Source organism: Columba livia, chromosome 1 (genome assembly GCF_036013475.1).
Source record: "Columba livia isolate bColLiv1 breed racing homer chromosome 1, bColLiv1.pat.W.v2, whole genome shotgun sequence".
Taxonomy (NCBI): domain Eukaryota; kingdom Metazoa; phylum Chordata; class Aves; order Columbiformes; family Columbidae; genus Columba; species Columba livia.
The window spans coordinates 211252587-211273481 of record NC_088602.1 but is presented as its reverse complement, the minus strand read 5'-3'; the positions used below and the strand labels follow the sequence as shown (position 1 = coordinate 211273481).

At 60.6% G+C, this 20895-nt stretch overlaps 1 protein-coding gene across 1 annotated transcript in view; it reads left to right on the top strand.

The window, feature by feature from the left end:
* SND1 (staphylococcal nuclease and tudor domain containing 1) overlaps positions 1-20895 on the top strand; it is a 133448-nt gene that overhangs the window by 64784 nt on the left and 47769 nt on the right. The window contains exons 13-14 of the mRNA XM_065049418.1: positions 9214-9324; positions 18085-18157. Coding sequence (XP_064905490.1) covers positions 9214-9324; positions 18085-18157 — 184 coding nt within the window. The remainder of the gene's footprint in view (positions 1-9213; positions 9325-18084; positions 18158-20895) is intronic.

The window sequence follows — 20895 nt, the reverse complement described above, 5'->3', positions numbered from 1 at the left end:
CGCGGCACTGGGGATGCTCAAGAAGGGGAACATGCGGTGCCAACCCCCCCGGCCTCTCGCCATGGCGGTGCCCGCGGTGCTGCCGGCCCCAGGATGCTCCCGGCACGGTGTGAGGGCAGGATTTCCCATCTCGAGAGCATCTCGCTGAGCGCTGCCGCCTGCTCTTAGTGTCTCCAGCTGCAAATCGCTTCCAAACAGCTCCTGAGTCACATCCCGCTTCGGGAGGAAACCTGATGTGAATTTGCTGGGCTGCCGCTCGCCGTGACTTCATCACCGTAATCAGGCGTCACCGGAGCGAGCCGGGAGCTGGCGCCGGCGCGGCTCTGCGGTGCGGGGCAGCCAGAGAAGGGCTGGCTGGAACAGAGCGGGGTCTGTGCCGCCCGGCCCGTGCCATGGAATAAAGCCTGGCTTGTGCACTTGGCATCTGGGCTGTGCTGCTTGGCAGGCTGAGCACGCCGGCAGCTCGCCGGGGCGGCAGCGCGGGCAGGGACAACCCTGCCTGGCTCCACAGTCCCTGCCTGCATCCCTGCCTGCATCCCTGCTTGCATCCCTGACTACATCCCTGCTCGTATCCCTGCCTGCATCCCTGCTCATATCACTGCCTGTATCCCTGCCTGCATCCCTGCCCGTATCCCTGACTACATCCCTGCTCATATCACTGCCTGCATCTCTGCCCGTATCCCTGACTACATTGCTGCTCATGTACCTTCCTGAATCCCTGCCTGCATCCCTGCCTGCATCCCTGCCCGTATCCCTGACTACATCCCTGCCTGTATCCCTGCCTGCATCCCTGCCCGTCTCCCTGCCCATATCCCTGCCTGCATCCCTGCCTGCATCCCTGCCTGCATCCCTCCTGCATCCCTGCCTGCATCCCTGCCTGCATCCCTGCCTGCATCCCTCCTGCATCCCTGCCTGTATCCCTGCCTGCATCCCTGCCTGCATCCCTCCTGCATCCCTGCCTGCATCCCTGCCTGCATCCCTGCCTGCATCCCTCCTGCATCCCTGCCTGTATCCCTGCCTGCATCCCTGCCCGCTCCCGGCTGCCACACCAAACCGTCTCCCTCAGTTGGGCTCCCTCACCGGCTCCCTCACGCTTCTCCCCTCCAGCTCCTGGCATTTTCCAGCTCGATCCCCAGCCAGGAACACCGGAGCCACTGCCGGGGGGCTCTGCCCGTTCCCCCCTCGCTGCAGCCATCCCCGGTCATCTCTGCCGGCACTGTGTGCCATGTCAGCGCTCACCGCACTGCCCGCACAGCTGGTCCTGGCTGGCGTTTTCCTGCGGAGCGCAGGTGGGGTCGGCTGTTTGTGCTCGGCTGTCAGCACAAGCCGTGCTAACATGGAAAACAGGGTGAGGAGGCAGCTGTGGGGACATTGGGGACACTGCGGGCACCTCCTGTGCCGGGCTGCGCTGGCAGGAGGGTGCTCAGGGCATGATTAATGAGGAGACACCTGCCAAGTGGTGGCAGAGGGACGTGGGGACAATGGGGCAGGACTGCGGTGACCAGCGGGAGCCGGTGCGCAGCGCGGCTCTGGGTTCACAGCAACCTTTGTGCTTTGGGAAGCTCATGGTATCTCACCGCACTCTCAGCATCCTGCAGCATCCCAGAGCATCCCATCACATCCCACAGCATCCCAGAGCATCCCCCAGTATCCTGCAGCATCCCAGAGCATCCCATCCCATCACATCACAGAGCATCCCCCAGCGTCCTCTGCAGCATCCCAGTGCATCCCACAGCATCCTGCAGCGTCCCAAAGCATCCCCCAGCATCCTGCAGCATCCCAGAGCATCCCATCATATCACATCCCCCAGCATCCCCCAGCATCCTGCAGCATCCCAGAGGATCCCATCACATCACATCCCACAGTATCCCACAACATCCCCCCAGCATCCCACAGCATCCCATCACATCCCACAGCACCCTACAGCATCCTGTAGCATCCCAGAGCATCCCATCACATCCCACAGCACCCCCCAGCATCCTGCAGCATCCCACAGCATCCCATCACATCCCAGAGCATCTCATGGCATCCCATGGAATCCTGCAGCGTCCTGTGGTATCCCACGGCATCCTGCAGCCTCCCATGGCATCCTACGGCATTCCACAACATCTCACAGTATCCCACAGCATCCCTCAGCATCCCTCAATATCCCAAGACATCCCACAGCATCCCGCAGCATCCCCTCACATCCCACAGCGTCCCGCAGAATCCAGTAACATGTCGTGACATCCCACAGCATCCCACAGGATCCCATGGCACCCAGCAGCACCCCAGAGCATCCCACAGGATCCCACAGCATCCTGAAGGATCCCATGGCACCCAGCAGCACCCCAGAGCATCCCGCAGGATACCACAGGATCCCATGGCACCCAACAGCACCCCAGAGCATCCCATCACATCCCACAGCATCCCGCAGGATCTTACAGGATCCCATGGCACCCAGCAGCACCCCAGAGCATCCCATCACATCCCACAGCATCCCGCAGGATCCCACAGGATCCCATGGCACCCAGCATCACCCCAGAGCATCCCACAGGATCCCACAGGATCCCATGGCACCCAGCAGCACCCCAGAGCATCCCATCACATCCCACAGCATCCCAGGCAGAGCGTGGCTGTCACCACGTGGCAAGTGACAAGGGTGTCCCTTACCGCGGGGGGACTGGATCTGTCCGACCCCCCAGATGGGTCATGTCCCCACAGCACTTCCCCGGGGGACTCGGGGGCTGCTGTGACACAAATGACACAAATATTTGGAAGAAAAAGCTACTAAAAATAATCTAAAATAAATGTAACCAAAGCCCTGAGCTATCAGTGCAGGCTGGGGGGGTTGTGCTTTTGCTGCGGGCAGCAGGGCCAGGGTTGCTGCATTTTGGGGCTGATTTGGCACAATGACAAGTTTTGGCGATGCACGGGGCGGGGGGCTCACACGGGGCTGGTTTTGGCAGCACCAATCTGTGCTGGGCAGTGGGAGGTTCTGGTAGATAAAAACACCGCTGGAAAACTTCCTTTGGGGATTTTCAGGGGGAAAAGTGTGAAATGAGGTTGGGGGGGCGAGCTCGTAAACGGCCCTTTTTCCCTTTTTTCCCTCCGCCGTTCTCTAAGTGGCAAAAACCCATATTTCACGGCCTAATAAGATTTTTTTCCCACAGCAAAGAGCTTTTCATCTGCGTTTTCATCTTCCCATTCTTTAATCTGGGCTTAACTGGGGCTGCATCTTCCCCGGGTGCAGCAGCTCTGCCTTTCCTCCCCGGATGCTTTCCCGGTGGACGCGGGGGGGGCCGCGGTCCCTGCTCCCCGCGCAGGTTTGAGGAGCAGGGCCAGAGCGTGATACTTAATCCACGGTCAGGATATGTCCTTTTTTAAGCTGTTTTCCCTGCAGGACACGGGGGGAGCGCTGCAGGTGCAGAGGGTGCCTTGCAGCTCGCCCCTAAACCTCAGGGCACCCTTGGGTGCTCAGCACCCAGGCGAGCGGCAGGATCGGCCCCTGTGGGCTGTGCTGTGATTTCTGAGCCTTAAAAAGCTCTAAAACCAGGAAGAATTTGGGGTTCTTCCAGGATTAGTAGAGCTGGTGGGGTCTTTTTGTGCAATCAAGCAGCAGGACTTGGTGGTTTGGGGTATCAATGATACTGGGATGCTGGCACGGTGCAGGAGTTGGTGGCTGGGGCTGTTGGTGATGCTGGGATGCCGGCATGGCTCAGGATTTCATGGCTGGGGGTGTCAGTGACTCAGGATTTGGTGACTGGGCTTGTTGATGATGCTGGGATGCTGGCACAGCACCACATTTCACGGCTGGGGATTTCAGCTCAGGATTTGCTCACTGGGGTTGCTGGTGGTGCCGGGAGGCCACCACAGCTCAGGATTTGCTCACTGGGGTTGTCGGTGGTGCTGGGATGCTGCCATGGCTCAGGATTTGCTCACTGGGGTTGCTGGTGGTGCCGGGATGCCAGCACAGCTCAGGATTTGCTCACTGGGGGTGTCGGTGATGCTGGGATGCTGACATGGCTCAGGATTTCATGGCTGGGATTGTTGTCAATGCTGGGATGCCGGCACAGTGCTGGGTTTCATGACTGGGGGTTTAGGGGCTCGGAATGTCATGACTGGGGTTTTTGGTGATGCTGGGATGCTGACATGGCTCAAGATTTCATGGCTGGGGGTGTCGGTGATGCTGGGATGCTGCCATGGCTCAGGATTTGCTCACTGGGGTTGCTGGTGGTGCTGAGATGCCACCACAGCTCAGGATTTGCTCACTGGGGCTGTCGGTGGTGCTGGGATGCTGCCATGGCTCAGGATTTGCTCACTGGGGTTGCTGGTGGTGCCAGGATGCCACCACAGCTCAGGATTTGCTCACTGGGGCTGTCGGTGATGCTGAGATGGCGGCACAGCTCAGGATTTTGTGGATGGGGTGTTAGTAGCTCAGGGTTTGGTGGCTGGGGCTGTTGGTGATGCTGGGATGCCGGCACAGCTCAGGATTTCATGGCTGGGGCTGTCGGTGATGCTGGGATGCTGACATGGCTCAGGATTTGCTCACTGGGGGTGTCAGTGACTCAGGATTTCATGTCTGGGCTTGTTGATGATGCTGGGATGCTGGCACAGCACCACATTTCATGGCTGGGGATTTCAGCTCAGGATTTGCTCACTGGGGCTGCTGGTGGTGCTGAGATGCCACTACAGCTCAGGATTTGCTCACTGGGGGTGTTGGTGGTGCTGGGATGCCAGCACAGCTCAGGATTTGCTCTCTGGGGGTGTCGGTGGTGCTGGGATGCCAGCACAGCTCCAGCAGCTGCTCTCAGAGCATCCAGCCTCTCCAGGGGCCCAGGCAGGGTGACAAGGGGACACTTTTCCTCTCCCCGTTCCAGGAACAAAGCAGCAACATCCACAGAAGCTGCTCAGAGTTGGGCTCAAAGCACAGGAGGGTGGGTTGGGCTATTTTAGCCCAGGCTGTGGCTCTGTGTCCGTGGCCACGTGTTGTGGATCGGGGGCTGGTTTGGGTGTCCAGACATTGCCGAGAGGTTCGTTTCCATCCACACTGCCGTCTCCCTGAGCCCCAGGACCGCAGTTGGACACGCAGCGTCGGGGTCACGCGGGGACAGAGGGGTGGTGGCAGCCATGGGGGTGGGCATGGGGCTGCTCTTCCCCACGTCTCCCTCCTCTCCCAAAAATCCGGGTGAGGATCCTGTGCAGAGCTCAAGAAGGGACCCGTGTGGGTGACAGGGGGGTAAACGCCTTTGCAAAGGGTCGGCAGGAGGCTGGGGGGGTGGTTGGTGCCGGGTGATGCTCCGTGGGATGCAGGGGATGCACTGTTCCCTGCACGGGATGCCCGCCGTCCCCCCACGGCAAAGCCCAGCCTGGCTCTCCAGAGCGAGGAACGGCTGCGAAGTCGCAGCGTCTCCATCACCAGCCGTGCTGGGGGGGTCAGCGGCTCCCATGGGGTATTTACCCCCCCGGCGTCCCGCGGGGCTGGAGCGGGGACCGGCTGCCAGCGCTTTGCAGCGCGGTCCCGGCCTGGGCCGCGGTGCCAGGGCAAAGCTGGGCTCGTGCCCAGCAGCTCCGGAGGGGTTTTTGCATCCCGAGCTGCTGGCAAAGGACCAGATTTCGCTGCTGCTGCTTCGCAAGCTGCTCCCAGTGACGGGGAGGGGGGGCTGGGGGGGGCTGCTGCCAGCTTCAGCCCCGCAATGAGCTTTGCCAGGCTGCTGGTGGCTGGTTGGAGCTGGCAGAGCTCGGTGCGTGCGCTGGTGCAGGCAGGGTGCAGGCAGGGTGCAGGTAGGGTGCAGGCAGGGTGCGGGCAGGGTGCAGGCAGGGTGCAGGTAGGGTGCAGGTAGGGTGGGGGCAGGGTGCAGGCAGGGTGCAGGTAGGGTGCAGGTAGGGTGCAGGTAGGGTGCAGGTAGGGTGGGGGCAGGGTGCAGGCAGGGTGCAGGCAGGGTGCAGGTAGGGTGCAGGTAGGGTGGGGGCAGGGTGCAGGCAGGGTGCAGGCAGGGTGCAGGTAGGGTGCAGGCAGGGTGCAGGCAGGGTACAGGTGGGGTGCAGGCAGGGTGCGGGCAGGGTGCAGCAGGGTGCAGGCAGGGTGCAGGCAGGGTGTGGGCAGGGTGCCGGTAGGGTGCAGGCAGGGTACAGGTAGGGTGCAGCAGGGTGCAGGCAGGGTGCTGGCAGGGTGCAGGCAGGGTACAGGTAGAGTGCAGGCAGGGTGCGGGCAGGGTGCAGGCAGGGTGCAGGCAGGGTACAGGTAGGGTGCAGGCAGGGTGCAGGCGGGGTACAGGTGGGGTGCGGGCAGGGTGCAGGCAGGGTGCAGCAGGGTGCAGGCAGGGTGCAGGCAGGGTACAGGCAGGGTGCAGCAGGGTGCAGGCAGGGTGCAGGCAGGGTGCAGGCAGGGTACAGGCAGGGTGCAGCAGGGTGCAGGCAGGGTGCAGCAGGGTGCAGGCAGGGTGCAGCAGGGTGCAGCAGGGTGCAGGCAGGGTGCAGCAGGGTGCAGGTAGGGTGCAGGTAGGGCAGCTGCAAGCTCTGGGACTTGGAGCAAAGCCACTTGCACCCTGAAATTTTGCAACCGTGTGCTGAGCGGTTTTCTACACATCTCTAGGGAAAACCCTCCCGGCCCCCCAGCTGTCAGTGCTGCGGGAGCTGTGCAGGTCCCAGCCCCCCCTGCTCACGCAGGGTCCCCGAGCAGATCACACAGGATCCCAGGGGTTGCAATGGCTCACAGAAGGAGACTCCACACCCGCTCTGGGCAGCCTGGGCCAGGCTCTGGCACCTCCCAGCAAACAAGTGTCTGCTCATGTTCACATGGAGCCTCCTGTGTTTCAGTCTGTGCCCGGTGCCCCTCACCCTGGCCTTGGGCACCACTGAACAGAGTCTGCTCCATCTGACACCACCCTGACATATTGACCATTGATCACATCCCTCTCAGCTTCTCTTCTCCGCTCAGCAGCCCCAGCTCTCTCAGCCTTTCCTGGGCACAAAGATGCTCCAGACCCCTCAGCACCTTCGTGTCCCTCCCTGGACTCTCTGCAGTGACTCCTTGTCCTTCTGGAACTGGGGAGCCCAGCACTGGCCCAGTTCTGCAGATGGGGCCTCCCAGGGCAGAGCAGCGGGGGAGGAACAACCTTCCCCGGTCAGAGGTTCAGCCAAGCCTCCTCAAAATTACAATTTATTTCCTTCTAATCAGGCTGTGATATATATCTGGCCGCCTCCCCCAGCGCTCCGGCTGCAGAGGTGGTTTCACATTAGGTTTTTAATGATCCCTCCATTAATCCCTGTATTCTGGGATCTCATACTCGCTGCCCTTTGACCGCTGGAGATGATGGAAACTTTGATTTCATGCATATTGGATACTTCTGGAGGCTGGTGCCAGGAATAGCGGCTCATCCGCGCTGAGCGGGGGGGTTAAAGCGCTGGGGGGTGGGGCGGGGGGGCTGGGATGGGGAGAGGGATGGGGCTGGGATGGGGAGATGGATGGGGCTGGGATGGGGCTGGGATGGGGAGATGGATGGGGCTGGGATGGGGAGATGGATGTGACTGGGATGGGGAGAAGGATGGGGCTGGGATGGAGCTGGGATGGGGAGATGGATGGGGCTGGGATGGGGCTGGGATGGGGAGATGGATGCTGTGCTGTGGTCTGGGTAGGTGTGCTGGGGACAGGGCTGATGGCCCTTGGGGACCAGTCCTGTGGGTCTGTCCCCCCCATCTCCCCCCACAATGCAGCACAGAAGGTGCTTTCGCCCTACAAGTGCCAGTCAGGGCAGGGAAACTGAGGCAGCCGGGTGCTGCGACCAACCAGCACCCCCTGTTTGTGTGGGGTGACAGCGGCCACAGCCGGCACCTTTTGGGTCCAAATCAGTGGCTGCGCCGGGTCCCTCTGTCCCCTCTCGCAGAGCCCGTTGGGGACCGGATCGCCGGGGTGGGGGAGCGCGGCTGCCCCCCGTGTGCAGCGCCCGCCTGTCCCGGCTCCTTTAGGACCCGGCGTCGCGGTGGGAGCGAACGCCGGCAATTCTGCTTCTCTTCCCAAAAGCCATAACCGGAATATTGCTGAATAAATAAAGCCATGGAGCAGGGGTAGCAGCGAGGTGACGATGTCTCCTGGGCGCCGGGGCAGAACCAAACCCTCTGTTTCGCAAGCAGGCAGCACCCCATGTGGGGTTTTAGCTCCTTCGCTCGCCCCAAACCCTGCACCCCGCCTTGCTCTGTCCCCAGAACAGGGTGACGGATGGGGACGGGGTTGCCTGCACAGGCGGAGGCAGGTGTCACCTCCTCTGGGGGGGTGACAGGACCCCCAGCTGGATCCAGCCAGGCTTTGCGTGAGCATGGGAGTCCCATTGGGAAGAGCCACGGCTTGTCCCCAAGCCCCAGGCTGGGGACGTGGGACACGAGGGGTGTCCCAGGCTGGACGGGAAAGAGCCGTCCTGCCCCAGGGCTGGTGACAATTGTCCTTTGGTGCTTGTCCCCATGGTGGGTTTGGTTGGGGACATGCTGACGTGCTGCTCCGGGGGTGCAGCAGCATGTCCCCCACACAGGGGTGGCACAGAGGTGACAGAGCTGTCCCCAGCCTGCCCATCAGGCTCCCCGGGGATGTCCCCATCTCCCGGTGACACTGAGGGACACCTATTCCCGCTTGTCGGCGTTTCCAGCGCAGCCCCTGCAGCCGCCTCCTGCTGCAGCCGATTTCCTCCTTCACCAACCTCAGTTCTGTTATTGTTTCCCCCGCTCCGAGCAGGGACCCATTTTCAGCTCCCGGTGATGGTTCTGCCCTGCCCCCTCTGCTCCGGGGCTGCGAATGGGTCAGACCCCCCCATACATATATATGTGTGTGTGTATATATATATATATGCTTTTTGATTTTTTGAAGCAGTGAATTAGCAGTCCGTGCCCTGCCGCTGTAATTGGAGGCGAATTACAGATGTGCTCAGCGAAGTAGAATTTATGAATTTGTTGAAAGCGGCGGCGGGGAATGGCAGCCAATTTACCCGCTTGGCGGCCGCCCCCGCGCCCCGTGAAAACACGATAGGGAGCGAAAATCTGGGAGGGGGTTCCCGCAGCCCCGGGGCACTGACCCGCTGGTTCGGGGGGTGACGGGGGGTTTGGGTGCTGCCGGGAGAACCCCCACCGTGGATGGACCCCTCAGCCATCCCCATTCATTGAAAGGGGTGGGGGTGTCCCCTTGGCGACAGGGATGGGGGTCCGGCTGTGGTGGGTGCTGAACCCCCCCGTTCTTCTCTCCGGCAGCAACATCGCCGAAGCGCTGGTCAGCAAAGGCCTGGCCACCGTCATCCGCTACCGGCAGGACGACGACCAGAGGTCCTCGCACTACGACGAGCTCCTGGCCGCGGAGGCTCGGTGAGTGCCGTGCCGGGGTGGGGACGGCGCCGGGGGGCTCGCAGGGGGCTGCAGAGCTGTGCCATGTCACCCCCATCCCGTCCCATGCTGTGCCATCCCATCCATCCCGTCCCATCCCATCCCGTCCCATCTCGTCCCATCCCATCCCATCCCATCCCATCCCATCCCATCCCATCCCATCCCGTCCCATCTCGTCCCATCCCATCCCGTCTGTCCCATCACGTCTCTTTCTGTCCTGTCCCATCCTGTCTTCCCTGTCCCATACTCTCCTGTCCCATTCCATCTGTCCTGTCCCATCCTGTCTGTCCCATCATGTCCCATCCTGCTCTGTCTGCCTTGTCCCATTCTGTCCTGTCCCATCGTGTCTCCTCTGTCCCATCACATCCCGTTTATCCTATCCGATCCCATCTCTCCCATCCTGTCCTGTCCCATCCTGTCTACTCTGCCCCATCCCATCTGTCCTGTCCCATCCCATACTCTCCCATCATGTCCCATCCCATCTGTCCTGTCCCATCCCACACTGTCGCATCATGTCCTGTGTCATCCCATCTGTCTCATCATGTCCCATCCTTCTCTGTCTGCCATGTCCCATCCTGTCCTGTCCCATCCTGTCTACTCTGCCCCATCCTGTTTAACCTGTCCCATCCTATCTGTCCCATCCTGCCCTGTCTGCCATATCCCACCCTGCCTGCTCTGTCCCATCCCATCCCATCCCATCCCATCTGTCCCATCAGATTCCACCCTGCCCCATCTGCCATGTCCTGTCCTGTCCCATGCCATGGTATCCCATCCAGTCCCATCTCATCTCGTCAATCTGTCCTGACCCATCCCATCCACTGTGTTCTGTCCCATCCCATCTGTCCAGCCCTGTCCTGGCCCGTCCTACCTGTCCCATCTATCCCATCATATATAATACTGTCTGTACTGGCCCAGCTCATCCATCCTGTGCCAACACCCTCTCCTGTCCATCCCATCCCATCCCATCCCATCCCATCCCATCCCATCCCATCCCATCCCATCCCATCCCCATCCCCATCTCCATCCCCATCTCCATCCCCATCTCCATCCCATCCCATCCCCATCCCATCCCCATCCCCATCCCCATCCCCATCCCCCTCCCCATCCCATCCCCATCCCATCCCCATCCCCATCCCCATCCCATCCCCATCCCATTCCCATCCCCATCCATGTTCATTCCAGAGCTGCCGGTCGCTCGGCGGCTGAAGACAAATAACGTTTGCAAAGATGCCCGGGAGGTTGTTTGGAGTCTCACGGGCTGTCGCGTGGATCACGCCGGGGTTCAAAGGCCCCGGCTCCGCTGCTCGGGGCGCCGAGCCTGGCAAAGCGCCACCGCAGCCCTGGCCTGGCTGCCGGAGCGGTAATTGCATTTAAACCCGGTGACGTCCGAGTCGATGCGGAGGGTTGGAGACGCGTTCTGGCCTCGTGTAATTAGGTTGAGGTTATCGCGGTGAGAAAAATGTGTGTGGATGCTTCCCCGTGTCGGCAGAGGCAGCAGAAATGCTGCTGCAGAGATGTGCTGCTGCAGGCAGGGACAGGGTGCTGCAGGCAGGGACACACTGCTGCAGGCAGGGACAGGGTGCTGCAGGCAGGGACACACTGCTGCAGGCAGGGACACACTGCTGCAGGCAGGGACACGCTGCTGCAGGCAGGGACGCGCTGCTGCAGGCAGGGACGCGCTGCTGCAGGCAGGGACACACTGCTGCAGGCAGGGACACGCTGCTGCAGGCAGGGACACGCTGCTGCAGGCAGGGACAGGGTGCTGCAGGCAGGGATGTGCTGCTGCAGGCAGGGATGTGCTGCTGCAGGCAGGGATGTGCTGCTGCAAGCAGGGAAGTGCTGCTGCAGGCAGGGACACACTGCTGCAGGCAGGGACATGCTGCTGCAAGCAGGGACACACTGCTGCAGGCAGGGACACACTGCTGCAGGCAGGGACGTGCTGCTGCAGGCAGGGACACACTGCTGCAGGCAGGGACACACTGCTGCAGGCAGGGACGTGCTGCTGCAGGCAGGGACGTGCTGCTGCAAGCAGGGAGGTGCTGCTGCAGGCAGGGACACACTGCTGCAGGCAGGGACGTGCTGCTGCAGGCAGGGACGTGCTGCTGCAGGCAGGGACGTGCTGCTGCAAGCAGGGAGGTGCTGCTGCAGGCAGGGACACGCTGCTGCAGGCAGGGACAGGGTGCTGCATGCAGGGACGTGCTGCTGCAGGCAGGGAGGTGCTGCTGCAAGCAGGGAGGTGCTGCTGCAGGCAGGGATGTGCTGCTGCAAGCAGGGATGTGCTTGTGCCTCACTGGAGGGGATGCACAAAGTGTCACCTCACTCAGGCAGTGCCTGAGTTGCTGTCCTGGGGTACAGGGTCCAGATGTGCATGGTTGAGGTTGCATGGCACAGATGTGCATGGTTGAGGTTGCATGGAACAGATGTGCATAGTTGAGGCTGCACAGTTCAGGGATGCATAGTACAGATATGCATGGTTGAGGTTGGATGGCCAAGATGTGCATGGATCAGACTGCATGTTCCAGGGGTGCGCTATCCAGGTGTGCATCACACGGGCATGTGCTACCCAGATTTGCACAATCCAGCTGTGCACACTCCAGTTGCGCATGGTCCAGCTGTGTATGATTCAGGTGTGCATAGTCTACCCATGCACATTCCCAACACATGATCCAGCTGTGCACAGTCCTTGCACGCATATTCCAGCTGTGTACAGTCCATGAACGCACATTCCAGCTGTGCAGAGTCCAGCTCGCTGCAGGGGCTGATTCCATCGCCCAGCCCCCCTTGTGTCCCCTGCCCTGGGGCTGGTTCCCTGTCGCACATCTCTGCACGGAGCCTCGCAGCTCCACAGGGAGGAACTGGATCGGGCTGCACCCCATCCATCCCCCTGCATCCCACCCGTCCCCCACAACTCAGCCATCCCCCGCACCCCATCCATCCCTCCACATCCCGTCCATCCTCCCGCACCCCATCCAACCCCCTGCACCCCGTCCATCCCCCTGCATCCCGTCCAAAACCCGCATCCCATCCATCCCCCTGCATCCCATCCCTCCCCCTGCACCCCATCCATCCCCCTGCACCCCGTCCATCCCTCTGCACCCCATCCATCCCCCTGCACCCCGTCCATCCCTCCACATACCATCCATCCCCCTGTACCCCATCCACCCTCTTTCACCCCATCCATCCCCCTGCACCCCATCCATCCCCCCACATACCATCCATCCCCCTGCACCCCATCCATCCCCCACACCCTGTCTGTCCCACACACCCATCTGTCCCCCGCACCCCATCTGTCCCCCTCACCCTATCCACTCCATGGGGACAGGCAGTGGGTGCCCCCTTTCTCCTCCCGATTCAGCTCCCCTCCAGCTGCGCTGCCGCCCCCGGCACTGCTCCTGTGCACCCATGGGTGCCGGTTGGGCTCCGGCTGCACCGCAGGCGGCAGCGGGTGCTGGGATTTCAGCTCCTCCTTTGGCAGCGGCTGCCGGTGCCACCAGCAGGGGAGAGCAGCTTGGAGGGGGCGCAGCCCGCTGTGCCGGGCTCCACTGGCTTCTCCCGCAAACCGCTCGCTTTCGAGGGGGAAGGCTGAGAAACGGGCTCTCGCGCTCCCTTTCCTGCTCCCCACGCGGCGTGGGATCAGCGCCCGGCAGATTGCTCGGGGCCTCATCGCCGAGCGCCGCCGGGGATTTGCCTTTTAGCAAGAGGATGTGCCTGGCATGAAATCAGCAGCTCGGAGTGCTCGGGCGTGGGCGACGCTCCAGCCGGGCACCGGGATAGCCGGGAGGAACGTGGTGGATGGAGCCGGCAGCCGCGCAGCTGTGGGGGTGGCTCTGGCTCAGGGTGCTGAATGGTGGGATGCTCGGGTGTCCTGAGTGGCAGAATGCTCAATGGCCTCAATATTGGGAGGATCAATGTCCTCAATATTGGGAGGATCGATGTCCTCAATACTGAGATGCTCGGGTGTCCTGAGTGTCGGAATGCTCAATGTCCTCAATATTGGGATGCTCCACGTCCTCAATATTGGGATGCTTGGGTGTCCTGAATGTTGGAATGCTCAATATCCTCAATATTGGGATGCTCAATGTCCTCAATATTGGGATGCTCGGGTGTCCTGAGTGTCGGAATGCTCAACGTCCTCAACATCAGGATGCTCAGTGTCCTCAATATCAGGATGCTCGAATGTCCTGAGTGTTGGGATGCTCATTGTCCTGAGTATTGGGATGCTCAGTGTCCCACAGATTGAGATGCTGGGAAATGCCAAATGTCAGGATGCTCAGTGTCCTGAATATCAGGGTGCTTAATGTCCTGAGTATTGGGATGCTCGTATGTCCCAAGTATTGGGATGGTTGGATGATCCAAATGTCAGGATGCTCAGTGTCCTGAGTATTGGGATGCTCGAATGTTCTGAATATTGGAATTCTTGGATGTCCCAAGTGTCAGGATGCTCAAAATCCTGAACACTGGGATACTCAGATGTCCGAACGTGGGGATGCTCAGATGTCCAAATGTGGGGATACTCAGATGTCCGAACATGGGGATGCTCAGATGTCCAAACGTGGGGATGCTCAGATGTCCTGAATACCTCAGATGTCCCAAAAATCCCCGATGTCCCAGCTCTTTGGCAAAGGCCGGAGCTGCATGTGCTGGGACTGAGCTGCCAGCGCTGGCTCAGCCCCTCCTGGGGGGCTTTAGGAAGGAGATTAGTACTTTTCCCACCCACCTGGTTTTCCTGGGGGTCTGTGCACACACCAGATCGAGGGGACCACTGTTCCCCGTCACCAAATTAAATCACTTTGTTCCCCGCACAAAATGAGGAGGCGAGTGCCCTGGCAAGGCGCAAAATTAACACCGGCTTCTTCCAGCGCTTCATCACACAAAGCATTTTAAATGCAAAACAGGGGGCGAACTCTCCAATTCGGATGGAAATAAGTTTTCTTCCAGGTTAAAGTAACACGGAGATGATAAAGAGCCTGAATGAAGCGTTAGGACCTGTGGAAGGAACCTTGTGGCTGAAAAACCAGCGGCTCACCCAGCTCAGGTTGCTCAGAGCCCCGTCCAGCCTGGCCTGGGATGTCTCCAGGGATGGTTCAGCCACCACCTCTCTGGGAACCTGGGCCAGGCTCTCACCACCCTTAGGGCAACAATTTCTCATATCCAGCCTGAATCTCCCTCCTTTAGTTTAAACCATCACCCCTTGTCCTGTCACAACAGGCCCTGGTGACCCAGCAGCAGATTCGTTTGCTTTTCACACCGTTCCCAGTCGGGTCGGGGGCGGCGCTGGGGGAGAGGGCAGCGCAGATTCATTCCAGCTCCTTCCCGACAGCTCCGGCCTTTTGCAGCCTCCAAAGGTCAAGTTCGTTCTCCTGGTGCTACCAGCAGAGAGGGCATCTGCCCGCACCCTGCCTGCACGCTGCTTGCACCCTGCCTGCACCCTGCTGCACCTTGTGTCACCCTGCCTGCACCCTGCCTGTACCCTGCTGCACCCTGCCTGCACCCTGCCTGCACCCTGCCTGCACCCTGCCTGTACCCTGCTGCACCCTGCCTGCACCCTGCCCGCACCCTGCCTGCACCCTGCCTGTACCCTGCTGCACCTTGCTTCACCCTGCCTGCACCCTGCCTGCACCCTGCCTGTACCCTGCTGCACCCTGCCTGCACCCTGCCTGCACCCTGCCTGTACCCTGCTGCACCATGCCTGCACCCTGCTGCACCCTACCTGCACCCTGCCTGCACCATGCCTGCACCCTGCCTGCACCCTGCTGCACCCTGCCTGCACCCTGCCTGCACCCTGCCTGCACCCTGCCTGTACCCTGCTGCACCCTGCCTGCACCCTGCTGCACCTTGCGTCACCCTACCTGCACCCTGCCTGCACCCTGCCTGTACCCTGCCCGCACCCTGCTGCACCCTGCTGCACGCTGCCTGCACCCTGCCTGCACCCTGCTGCACGCTGCCTGCACGCTGCCTGCACCCTGCCTGTACCCTGCCTGCACCCTGCCTGTACCCTGCCTGCACCCCGCTTCACCCTGCCTGCACCCTGCCTGCACCCTGCCTGCACCCTTCCCGCACCCTGCCTGCACCCTGCTGCACCCTACCTGCACCCTACCTGCACCCTGAGCCTGGACCAGCTCTCGAGCTCGCTCGGTGGTTTTGGGGTTGTGTTATTTATTTTCTTTGGAGCCCGTCTGCAGCCACAGTGAGTTTGGAAAGCAGGATCCTGCCCAGGAGGGTGCTGTGCCCGTGGACCGGGTTTGCCAGCACCCGCAGCCGGGCCTGGCAGAGACTTTGGCTCATCCCAAGGGATGTGGGAGCCGGGGATGTCCCCAGTGAACCCAGCCCGGCTTTATCAGCACTGGTCCCTTGTCCCCAAACGCCACAGGACGCCCTTCTGCTCCTGTTGGCAGGAGATAAACCTCCTCTCCCCACATTTCACCCCCACGCCACGAGATGCTCATGTCATTGCGCTGCACCCGCGGCCCCCAAATCGACCCCTTTCCCCTCGGGTGCAGCTCCCGGGGCTCCTGCAGTGCCTGGAAAGCAAAGCTCCTCATTTTTCAAGCCCCCTTAATAGCTGCTGCCGGGCGAGAGGCAGGAATGGGCTGTGAGAGGCAGGAATGGGCCGCGAGAGGCAGGAATGGGCCACGAGAGGCAGGAATGGGCTGTGAGAGGCAGGAATGGGCTTGAGAGGCAGGAATGGGCCACGAGAGGCAGGAATGGGCTTGAGAGGCAGGAATGGGCTATGAGAGGCAGGAATGGGCTACGAGAGGCAGGGATGGGCTATGAGAGGCAGGAATGGGCTACGAGAGGCAGGAATGGGCTGCGAGAGGCAGGATTGGGCTGTGAGAGGCAGGAATGGGCTACGAGAGGCAGGACTGGGCTATGAGACGCAGGAATGGGCTGCGAGAGGCAGGACTGGGCTATGAGAGGCAGGAATGGGCTGCGAGAGGCAGGACTGGGCTGCGAGAGGCAGGAATGGGCTACGAGAGGCAGGAATGGGCTGCCAGAGGCAGGACTGGGCTGCAAGAGTCAGGAATGGGCTACGAGAGGCAGGAATGGGCTGCCAGAGGCAGGACTGGGCTGCAAGAGGCAGGAATGGGCTACGAGAGGCAGGAATGGGCTGCGAGAGGCAGGAATGGGCTGCGAGAGGCAGGAATGGGCTGCAAGAGGCAGAAATGGGCTACGAGAGGCAGGAATGGGCTACGAGAGGCAGGAATGGGCTGCCAGAGGCAGGACTGGGCTATGAGAGGCAGGAATGGGCTGCGAGAGGCAGGAATGGGCTGCGAGAGGCAGGACTGGGCTATGAGAGGCAGGAATGGGTTGCCAGAGGCAGGAATGGGCTGCCAGAGGCAGGAATGGGCTACGAGAGGCAGGAATGGGCTGCCAGAGGCAGGACTGGGCTGCCAGCGGCAGGAATGGGCTACGAGAGGCAGGACTGGGCTGCCAGAGGCAGGAATGGGCTACGAGAGGCAGGACTGGGCTGCCAGAGGCAGGAATGGGCTGCAAGCAGACTGTGACGATGATAAAAAAATACAAGGCGAAAAAATTCAAAGCCCCTCCGGAGGCTTTGTACTGCAATCAATTTGCTGAGCTGGATCATTTGAGGAGCTGTCTGGAAGGAGCCAACCTGTTAAATCAGCAAAAGGATTTCTTCTCTCTCCCTCGGCCTCCTTTGAGACGCCCCCCCCGCTCAGCGCTGCACCACGGATAAGTGGCTTGCCCAGAAATAGCTTTTTTTAAACAGGGAAAATAGCTCTTGCCCCCGGTGAAGAAGAAAGACTCAAGTTAAACAAGCACCGTAATGCCCGGCAGAGCGAGGGCAGCTGGGGATGCTTGTCCTCGGCAGGGACACGGGCGCTGTGTTGGTCCCCCCGGGACGAGGCCACCCCATGTGTGACCTCCGTGTCCCCGCGGTCACCCAGGGTGTCCCCTCCCCGCCGCGGGGCTTGTCGGGGTCAGGGAAGGGCAGGGATGCCGGCAGAGTCGGGGATGCTCGCGCCATTGACACATGGTCCTGGAGCAGCTGAGGGTGTGGGGAGGGCACAGACAATCAGGATATTGAGCATCCTGATATTTGGGACAACCGAGCATCCTAATACTCAGGACACTGAGCATCCAGATGCTCAGGACATTAAGCGTCCTGATTTTCAGGACAATGAGCATCCTCACATTCGGGAGATCTGGGCATCCCACTATTCAGAACCTCCCAGCATCCTGATATTCAGGACATGGAGCATCCCGATATTGGGGACATCTGAGCATCCTGATATTCAGGACATGGAGCATCCCGATATTGGGGACATCTGAGCATCCTGATATTCAGGACATGGAGCATCCCGATACTGGGGACATCTGAGCATCCTGATATTCAGGACATGGAGCATCCCGATACTGGGGACATCTGAGCATCCTGATATTCAGGACATGGAGCATCCCGATACTGGGGACATCTGAGCATCCTGATATTCAGGACATGGAGCATCCCGATACTGGGGACATCTGAGCATCCTGATATTCAGGACATGGAGCATCCCGATACTGGGGACATCTGAGCATCCTGATATTCAGGACATGGAGCATCCCGATACTGGGGACATCTGAGCATCCTGATATTCAGGACATGGAGCATTCCGATATTCAGGACAATTTGCTGGCGAAGGCTGGTAATTAAGATTTGCGGACTAACGAGCGCGGGGGCAGTGGGGACCCTTCCAGGTGCCATGGTGGCCCGTGTCATCTCTCCTTTCTTTGCAGGGCCATCAAGAACGGCAAAGGGCTGCACAGCAAGAAGGAGGTGCCGATTCACCGGGTGGCCGACATCTCAGGGGTAAGGGGGGATCCTGCAGGGATCTCGCAGGAACGTTTCACTGGGGAAGTTCTCTTCTCTGGGGGAGCAGGGGGGAGGTGTCACCGTGTGCCTTGTGCCAGCGTCACCCTGAGCATCGGTGACAAAGGAGACACCGCGGGGCTTTGCGCAGAACATCGTGCTGGGTTGGTGTGCTGGCTCTCGAAAACGTCCCTCATGTCCTTGGAGGGGACAGAGCCCTGTCCTGGGCACCCCGGTTGCTGTGCCCTGCCCTGTTTGTCATTGCTGGGCTCAGCAGCGGTGTCCCCTGGACATGTCTCATCCTTGTGTGGTCCCCACTGGATGGGACATCAGGAAGTGCCGTCACCCGCTCCTGGGACACCCTCATGGCAGAGCCGCTGCCTTTTAGGCTTCTAAAAATCACATATTGGTGCAATTACCTGCAGAAGTGAGACAAACCAGCAGTGGGGGGACATGGGGATGTCCCTGCTCCGAGCCCCTGTCCCACAGGGTCCCTGTGTGTGGGGATCATTAGGAGCGCCCCAATAACTCCATCAAGGCAACGAGCTGGATGGGGGAGCCCCCATTAACAAAACCAGGCTGATACACCCCGACTTTGAAGGAGATTCGTTAATATTTGTTAATAATGCCAGAGCACCCTGGGGGAAAATGGGATTTGGGGCTGTTTTGATTCTTAGGTCGCGGTGACGGGGCGGGCGCAGGACCCTCGGTGTCACCCTGTCCTGCGTCACTGCATCCCATGGGGTGGCTTCGGTGCATCCCTCTCCCATGGATGTCAGCCTGTGCCACCCACCGACGTGGCACCATCACCGTGTCCTTGTCCCCGTGTTGTCACCTCTGTCCCCACCCAGCCCCCAGTTCTACCCCATTCCCGAGCATCCCGGGATGCAGAAACCAGGGAATTCACTCAAACACAGGATTCAACCTGCTTTCCCAGCTCTGGTGCAGCCTCTTGTTCTTTCTCCCCGGCTGCTGCTGGGAAATGTCACTGTCCCATGGCTTGGGCAGCCCAATGGTGCCCACCTGGTGCCCCAGGACCATCCTGCTCCTCTCCAGCACCATCCCCAGCACCATCCTCATCCTCACCCTCCTGCCTGCTGCAAAATACAGTCAGCCTCCTTCCTCAAGGACCCGCGATGCTGCTGGCAAGAAACCCCCCCAAAAAATAGAGGCAAAGCAAAGGGAAGCACGGCAGCCACACAACCCATCGTTGCTTCTCCCATCAGCTCCAGCACGGGAGCGCGGCCGCTGGAAAAACCTCCTGTCCTTGGGAAAAGTCCTTGAATAATTTTGCATAATTACCAGAGCTTCACATAAAAGTGGAGTTAAGATTATATTATATTTTTTTTCCCCCTCGCTGTATTTATGTAGAATTTCCTTTCAATTCCCAGCTAATTAAACGCTCCGGGTGTTAAAATAATAGTAACGGGGGGTGATATCACCTGGGCGGGCAGAGCCGGCAGCACCGCCGCGGGGTGTCCCAGCCCGTGGTGAATTGGGGAGCCCCAAAAAGGCAAAGGATGGGGGTGCTGGGGGGGTTTGCTGTCTGGTTGGGACTTGGGTGTCCCGTGGGGTCCCCAGCCCTGGTGAATGGGTGCAGGGGCGCAGGTCCAGGAGCTCCTCGTGTCCCCTCCGAACCACAGTGCCCGTGTCCCAAAATTCACCCCCAGGAGCGGCTCCAGGTGTTGGCACAGCTGTCCCCTCCACCGGCATCTGCTCGCCTGCTCCGTCCCCATCCCAGCGGTGACACCGCAGCCCCTGGTCCCCCGGCAGGCGATGCCACCCCAGGGGATGGGGACAGTGCAGGGGGAGATGCAGGAGCTGCTGCTGTGACACAGGGGATGGGGACAGGGACAGGACTGGCTTTGTGGTGGCAGACATGAGATGCTCACGGCTGTGGCTTGTCCCATCGGTGGGGACAGCAGGAGGGGACAAGCGTCAGTGCGGGTGATGGATGCTCGTGGGTATCCCGTACCCCCAGCATCTGAGCCCAACTCCCCCGCTGCCCCGTCTCTGTTTCGGGGGGCACCGTCCCCTTGCTGTGCACCACGGGGCGGCCACCAAACACCCTTAGTGGCCGTTGGGGTGGCTACGGGGACTACAGAGACCAGCACAGCCCCAGTTTGGGGACGATCTAAGGAGTCAGACCCCTGATCGCATCCAGCTTGTCCTGGTGCCCGTGGTGAGCAGGTGACCCATATGCCACATTGGCATCACCCGTGCCAGGGCGTTTTGGCAGGGAGGGCAGCAAGGAAGTCACAAGTGCCCCCAAGCATCCTCCCAGCAGTGCGGCTCCGCTCGGCCTTAACGCCCAAACCCCCCAAAAAACAGGGGACACGGGGACAGGGTGGAAATCCGTCCCCCCGGCGCTGGAGTCGCTGCTCTCCACTCATTATTTTGGGCGCTGGCACATCCCAGCCCCACGTGCTGAGGAGCTGCCTTGGCTTGTGCAAATCCCAGTGGGTTTTTAAGGTCATTTTCCAGCACGTTCGAATGCCGTCAGGGCTCATGGGGCTGCTCTTCATCGCCGAGCTCTTCCTCGGCACCTCCAGCACAGCCAGGGCTTCCCCATCGCCCACCCCACGGGGGCTCCTTCCTGCAGCTTTTTGTCTTTTTTCCCCTTAAGCGAATCAAATCGTGACTGTAGAGTGATTACCGCTAATTAGTAGCCTTCATTAGCGGCTCCCATTGTCGATTTGCATATGTTAGACCTGAGCGGTTAATGTCGAGTAATGGGT